The sequence below is a fragment of the Seriola lalandi genome, unplaced genomic scaffold (genome assembly GCF_002814215.2).
Source record: "Seriola lalandi dorsalis isolate HSWRI2012SDOR001 ecotype SW California unplaced genomic scaffold, Sedor1 jcf7180002054420, whole genome shotgun sequence".
NCBI lineage: Eukaryota > Metazoa > Chordata > Actinopteri > Carangiformes > Carangidae > Seriola > Seriola lalandi.
This window is the reverse complement of record NW_019524973.1, coordinates 440,228-448,387: the sequence shown is the minus strand read 5'-3', so window position 1 is coordinate 448,387 and position 8,160 is coordinate 440,228. Positions and strand designations below refer to the sequence as shown.

Sequence of the window (8,160 nt, the reverse complement as noted above, 5' to 3'; positions counted from 1 at the left end):
CTATGACGTTTTTTAGCATTTTTCTGCCATACTATACTATGATGTTTTTTGGCATTTTTATGCCTAATTATATTATTTCGTCTCATGCTTTGCCATACTATGACGTTTTTTGTCATTTTTCTGTCTTACTATACTATTTCCTTTGATGCCTGACCATACTATGACGTTTTTATGACCTTTTATGCCTTAATATAGTATGTAATTTTTTTGACGTTTTATGCCATAGTATATTATGACATTTTTTAGCATTTTTCTGCCATACTATACTATGATGTTTTTTGGCATATTTATGCCTAATTATATCGTTTCTTCTCATGACTTACCATACTATGACGTTTTTATGACCATTTATACCTTAATATACTATGATTTTTTTTTGACGTTTTATGCCATAGTATACTATGACGTTTTTTAGCATTTTTCTGCCATAGTATACTATGACATTTTTTGGCATTTTTATGCCTAATTATAATGTTTCGTCTCATGCCTTACCATACTATGACATATTTATGACCTTTTATGCCTTAATATACTATGATTTTTTTTTGACATTTTATGCCATAGTATACTATGACGTTTTTTAGCATTTTTCTGCCATAGTATACTATGACGTTTTTTGGCATTTTTCTGCCTAATTATAATGTTTCGTCTCATGCCTTACCATACTATGACATATTTATGACCTTTTATGCCTTAATATACTATGATTTTTTTTTGACATTTTATGCCATAGTATACTATGACGTTTTTTTGCATTTTTCTGCCATACTTTCCTTTGACGTTTTGTGGTATTTTTCTGCCTTATTATAGTATCTCCTTTGATGCCTGACCATACTATGACATTTTTATGACCATTTATACCTTAATATACTATGATATTTTTTTTGACGTTTTATGCCATAGTATACTACGATGTTTTTTGGCATTTTTATGCCTAATTATATCGTTTCTTCTCATGACTTACTATACTATGACGTTTTTATGAAGATTTATACCTTAATATATGATTTGAGGTGTCGTGTGGCGTAGTGGTCTAAGCAGGCGCCCCATGTGTAGAGGCTACAGTCCTCGCTGCAGTCGGCCCTGGTTCAAATCCCGCATCGGACGGCCTTTCGCTGCATGTCATTCCCCCTGTCTCTCTCCACTATACTATGGCATTTTTATGCCTAATTATATTATTTCGTCTCATGCTTTGCCATACTATGACGTTTTTATGACCTTTTATACCTTAATATACTATGATGTTTTTTTGATTTTTTATGTCTTACTATACTATTTCCTTTGATGCCTGACCATATTATGACGTTTTTATGACCTTTTATGCCTTAATATATTATGTAATTTTTTCGACGTTTTATGCCATAGTATACTATGACGTTTTTTAGCATTTTTCTGCCTTACTATACTATTTCCTTTGATGCCTGACGATACTATGATGTTTATATGAGTCTTCATGCCTTAATATACTATGAAGTTTTATGCCATAGTATACTGACGTTTTTTTAGCATTTTTATGCCTAATTATATTGTTTCGTCTCAAGCCTTACCATACTATGACGTTTTTATGACCATTTATACCTTAATATACTATGAATTTTTTTTTTGACATTTTATGCCATACTATAGTATGAAGTTTTATGGCATTTTTATGCCTAATTATACTATTTCCTTTAGTGCCTGACCATATTATGACGTTTTTTTGGCATTTTTATGCCTAATTATATTATTTCGTCTTATGCTTTGCAATACTATGACGTTTTTATGAGCTTTTATGTCTTAATATACTATGATTTTTTTTTGACATTTTATGCCATACTATACTATGAAGTTTTTTAGCATTTTTTTGCCTTTTTGCCTTACTATACTATGACTTTTTTAAGCCCTACTATACTGACATAACCCAGTTCGTAGGCCACGAAAAATTAGGGAATGGACAAGACTGATGACAAGTGGTGACAATATTTATTATAAAAATGAATAAACTGAAAAGACAAATACAAATATGGAGTGTGTCAGTCAGTAATATCAGTGGTATGAATGTGCATGTGTGAATACAATCAATTCTAGGATGTTGTGAAGCAAAACAAAAATAAAATCCAAACAAAAAAAACATGCTGACGCTGTCAGGGATGAGTCCAGGTGAGAGGAAGGGTAGAGCAATTGGGGCATGCAGTCCAGATGCTCCAAATCTGGCTGCTGTGATCTCCTCCTTCTGTTTACCTTTGAGGACACAAAAGCACAAAACTGCCCATGACAGCTACACTTAGACAAACCCGTCTTTATGCCTTCCAATACTATGACTTTTTCATACTTTACTATATTATGATTTTTTTTTTTATACCTTACTATACTATGACTTTTTATGCCTTTTTCCACTATTACTTTTTTATGCGTTACTATATTATGACATTTTTATGCCTTAATACACTTTCATAACCTTGCTCCTAGGCCACGACAAATTACGGAATGGACACAACTGATGACAGGCGGTGACAATATTTATTATAATAATTAATAATCAATAGTGAATTGTAAGATATTGTGAAGCAAACCGAAAACAAAATCCAAACAAAAGAAAACATGCAGATGCTGTCAGGGATGAGTCCAGGTGAGAGAAAGGTAGAGTGATAGGAGCGTGCAGCCCAGGTGCTCCAAATCTGGCTGCCGCGTTCACCTCCTTCCATTTACCTTAGAGGACACAAATCACAGTAACTGCCCACGACAACTACACTTAGGCAGACTCTTCACAATACTATGATGTTTTTATGCCTTACTATAGTGTGACTTTTTTTATGTCTTATGACTTTATGACTTATTATGACTTTTTATGCCTTACCATACTATGACTTTTTATGCCTTACTATTTTATGGCTTTTTAGGCCCTACAATACTATGACTTTTTTGTGCCCTACTATACCATGACTTTTTTATGACTTACTAATACTATATATATATATATATATATAATACTATACTATACTACTATACTATACTCTGTCAGGTCTTGCTGTTAGAGATGCCCACCCAACCTTTTCATACAAGGTGCAATGATAGTAGTATAACTGTCACCAGTTGGGTTTGCGAGTAGAGGCAGAGGTGTGTCTATAGATGAAATCACCATAATCCAGGACAGACAAGAACACAGCCTCAATTTTTCGTTTCCTGCTGACCATACAAAAATGATCTCTGTTTCTGATACAACCAGATTCCAAGATATTAATAGAAATTAGGCTATTTATCTGGTTTGACTACAATAACCATCTTGAAATAATGTGTACAGGTTGTATTAGCATGTGAAAAGCATCCTGGTGACCCTATTACAGTTTTTTTCAGTTGCTAAATCATTGAAACTGGCACTCATGGAGCAAAACCTCTGCTCACATCTCCAAAACTCTAAACACATTTAAACCTTTGCACCCAAATTGCAATTCAACACAACACTTTTTGCACTACACTGTACACAGTTCTCTATGTAAAACACAGGAATCCGACAAAGTCATTTGTTTGCCATTTCAAAACACTGCTATTCAAAATGCTACACCTGTGGACCTGTTGGCCAATACACAGGCCACCTGGCCAAACACATAACTGCTTAATTATTGACTCATCAATCAAGATGTAAGCACTATAAAAAGCTAAATTTTTACAACAACAATGGAAGCAGCAGTAAGAGGAAGAGGTGGAGGGAGGGTGAGAATGAGAGGTAGGGGTAGAGCTGGAGGACAAGGACAAGGACAAAGCAGGGCACAGCTTTCAGATGAAATCTGGGCAACATTAGCTGACCATGTTATCAACCATGGGTTGACAATGAGAGAGGCTGGACAAAGGGACCCTCCAACATGAGCTGATTTACCGTAGCCTCTATCATCCGGACATTTAGACTTGAGCACAGGTATGTAACCAGAATACCATTCACTCTGCATAATTCAGTATTCCACCAATCATACTGTGTCCATCACTTTTTGGTCACATTGCTCACAAAGCCATTGTAAATGGTGTCCTCCACTGCCATGCCAACATTGGTTGATACAACACAGACCACATTCTCACATTTTTGGACAGACTGTTCAACACTGTGATACCGGCGGACCACATGGACGACACAGAGCAGCATAGATATGTGACCTTATGGGACAGTGTTAGCTTCCATCGCAGAGCCCTGATCTAAAATGGGTTTGTTGATTACCCAAAATTTCTTGTTCAATACCTTCCACCCTACTCTCCATTTCTCAGTCCAGCTGAGTTTTTCTCTGCACGGTGGAGGAAGGTGTATGACCATTAGCCCTATGTGCACACGGCTCTTCAACAGGCAATGAAAGAGGCATGTGATGACACTGATGTGGGTGCTGTCCAGGACTGGATGATTCTTCCCTCATTGATCTTGATGAGGTGCTGTGGGCAGACCCAGTGAGGCAGCAAGATGACGCCTAAATATTTTCTTTTCTTTTGTCTTGTAATTTATTTCCCCTCAAATTTTAATTTTCTGTTGGCTGTATTTGATAGAACTTTTTTGGTTCCTACAACAGTAATGTAAGATGTACTGTGCATTTGATTGATTGACTGACTGATTGATTTGATTTGTTGTTGTTTTGTTTCAACAGTATTTGTGTTTCTGCATATATTCAAACTTGAACAAATTCTCTCAGCAGAATTCTCTTCCCTCAGAACTATGATGACAAGACCACCAAAGATGAAAGTGGTTTGGATTGAAAACAACAGTGTGTAGTTGGTTGGACAAGAATCTGGTAATATTAATGTAGTGTTTGCCATTTGGTGCAAAAGTTTGATTTTGACAATTCTAACAATTATTTTCATTATCAATTTATCTGCTCATTATTTTCTTAGTGTAATTAATCAACTACATATAAAATGTCAGAAAATAAGTCACAGTTTCTAGATGCAACTTTTTCAAACATCTTGTTTTGTCTGACCAACAGTCTAAAGACTTTCACTTTACAATGATATGGAACAGAAAATCTGCAAATCCCCACAAACATGTTTGTCATTTTTGTTTACTAAATTACTAAAACAATGATCGATTATGAAAATAGTTAATTTTTCTGTTGATCAAGTAATTAATTAACTAATTGTTTCAGCTCTGATTTGATCAGTAAACAGCAAATTCAACCCCGCTCTGAAGCCTGCATCTGGTGTGAATCTGCTTCTGAGGGAAACTACATAAAACATTACTACATTTTTTATCTCTCACTTTCTCACACTGCCCCAAGCGGAAGCTGTTTTTGTTTGTTTTTCACTTTAAATGGCATTTAATAAGGCATACTTTCATCTCCTGTCCTCTTAAGGCGGTTTATTAAACAATTATAATAATGTATGTTATTTTCTCTCTAAGATGGGACAGGCATATTTTCAATATAAAAACTGCTGTGGGCGAGACAAACAAGTAGGTGTAGGATTGGAAAAAGTGCAGTGTTTATCATTTTTCTTTGGCTACCACGAGTGATTTACAACTGAAATTAAACCATGACATGATTGACATAATATATGACCTGAAATAATATATGATCTAGCAAATCAGAATTAAGTGTTTTTTGTGGCCATGATAGAATTAATTCAAACATGCTCTTATTCATAGGCTTTGTACTTTTAACAGTAAATATTTTTATATGAGTCTACTTTTAAAGTAATATATCCCTCTTTTAACTGACAGAGTTTTCATCAACTGAGTGACCCTGAGTAGGCCCCTGCTGGTTTCTCATCAAAGCAGAGTAACATTTAGCTCCCCAATTGTGACCTTCGCTTGAATATCTTGTTTGTCTTTATTATTTGTGTCTCTCCACAGTGCTTTCCCTCCAGACTGACTGCATCTCAGCACAGCCAGCCCTGCTACCATGTGGGACTGCTGGCTGGAGAGAAGAATGGAAGAATGGAGGCAGTATGATAGAAGGACAGCTGCAGTGGTCCCCTCCCAGCTGTAGGGAGTGTTAACCAGTGAACTGCTCTGGGCTCGGTTCACTACTGCCTCAGGGACAGACTGTTGAACTCGTGCTGTTAGTCGCATGAACAGAAAAAAAAAAGAAGAAAAAAAATTCTCTGCTGCCTTTTCCCCAAGAATAGCTATCTTCAAAGTCAATCTGTGTGGTCACTTACATATACTGAATGAAAATATCTAAGAAAAGTGATCAAGATTTCCATTATCCAATATCAATATATAGTTTTAATCTAAAATCAATATGGTAAATTCTACACAAAAACGTATTTACCATTCCAAATATAAAACGATACATGTGGCAACTAACGACTATTTCATCATCAATTCATCTGCTGATTATTTGTCAATTTATTGTCACATCTATAAAACATCAGAAAACAGTGATAGATGCTCATCACAACCTTCCAAGGCGACATCTTCAAATGTTGTTTTATGGGATCAATTATCCAAAACACAAAGAAATTCAATTTACAGTAATATAAATGAAAATATGAGCAAGAAATTCTCATGCTGGAGAAGCTAAAACTTAGAAAATGATTGGAGTTTTAAAATAAAAATAAAATAAAAGTTACTAATTAATTACTGACGTTTTACTTACTATGAATACACTAATGATTTCAGTTTTAGTTAAAATGGAATATTGTTTCTTCAGCACCAGGCTATAAAAACTGACAACATGTCAAAACATACAAGTATCTAATATGAAGCTTTAGCCTTCACAATGGATCAAATGAAACTCCAACACACATATGGTTGAAAATCTGCTATATGCTTTTAAAAATATTCCTTCGCATAACAGGATTGTCTCTAAAAATAACACAATTAGAACCTCGCTAATACTGGTTGATGTGAGTATTGATATTTGTGTTTTACAAAATTCCAATAATGATATATGGCTGATGTTAATTTTATATATTCTATATTTATATACATATATAAATAATACACACTAACAGTTTTGACAAAGATCCTTTAAATCTTTTTTTTGAGACAAGTGTGTCTAAGACATGGACTGACTGGGACATTTTACAGTTGGGAAAAAGGGTGTCAGCTCTTTGCATTGGACAAACTATGCAACAATGTCACCATATTTCTAGATTAACTCAAACATATCTTTGGTATTTATCATCTGATAAACACAGAGACGGATGGATCTTTAATAAGCTAATCTTGGTCTATCTCAAATCACAATTTGGCCATATAGTCACAGTACAATTCCACCACAAGTCAATATATTATAATATATTATTGTCCAACCCTTTCTTGAAATCAGAATATTTCTGTTTGGTATTTCATCAGACGGCACCACGGTGCTACTGGATAAAAAAAACAACAACATAGTACTGCTTCATGGAGTCCTGTTTTCAGTATCAGACCAACTCCAATGTTTAATCCATAAATGTGTTTTCTCCTAACTGCAGTGCACCTGAGCATGCAGCTAATAAAAGCGGGTTGCTGTTTAACTCACAGTCCTGTCATGCCATCAGCAGATCTTGCCTGAGGCGTAACGTAAGGTAGAAGAAGTATGGCAGCATTAATGACTGAAAAAGACGAAAAGGAAACAATGGGGATCTATGAGCACATATGCGATGAGAGGACCCTACATAGAGTGTAACACAACTGAGTGAGTCAGTCGTCACTGATAGTGTAAGATTAATCTGAGGGTTAATAAATGTAAACAGATTCTATTTTCAACCAGGGACTCTAGAGAGCCTCTGCTTCAGGAGGCAAACTATCAAATTCAGTTAAACTGCATAATTCCCATTCTACATTAAGATACCGGGTTATTTCTCAGCATGCTATAGAAATGTTCAACAGTGGGGCTTGCTTCATGAGAATTCACTTTAATTGCACTCTAATTTAGTTAAGTTAATAAACAAATAGAAGCCTTAGGGGACACAATAGTATAGCTTCATGGGGGAATGTAATTTATAAAGATCACAATCCTTTGGCCTAGATTAGCTTCACAGCCTGTTCACCCATTATTGGAGCACCCAGAGGTCAACAGCCGAGACCCAGAGGGCCACTTTGCTGAAGGCCTAATAAACGCAACAACTGTTCTCTGAAGATCAAGATGTTGTTCAGCTCCCTCTGCTCTGTGGCATCAATCTTCATTACTATGATTACTGTGAATCATTCTGTTTGTCTTTGGACTCAAAAGAGAAAAAGAAAGAAAAGGAAAGGATTTTTTTTTTTTTTGGCGGGTGGGT

General features: G+C 35.4%; 1 protein-coding gene across 1 annotated transcript in view; it reads right to left on the bottom strand.

The window, feature by feature from the left end:
* LOC111657927 (metabotropic glutamate receptor 4-like) overlaps positions 1 to 8,160 on the bottom strand; it is a gene marked incomplete at its 3' end in the record, with an annotated part of 150,464 nt that overhangs the window by 237 nt on the left and 142,067 nt on the right. Inside the window, exon 10 of the mRNA XM_087175152.1 lies at positions 2,116 to 2,220. Within this exon, the coding sequence (XP_087031278.1) occupies positions 2,116 to 2,220 (105 nt within the window). The remainder of the gene's footprint in view (positions 1 to 2,115; positions 2,221 to 8,160) is intronic.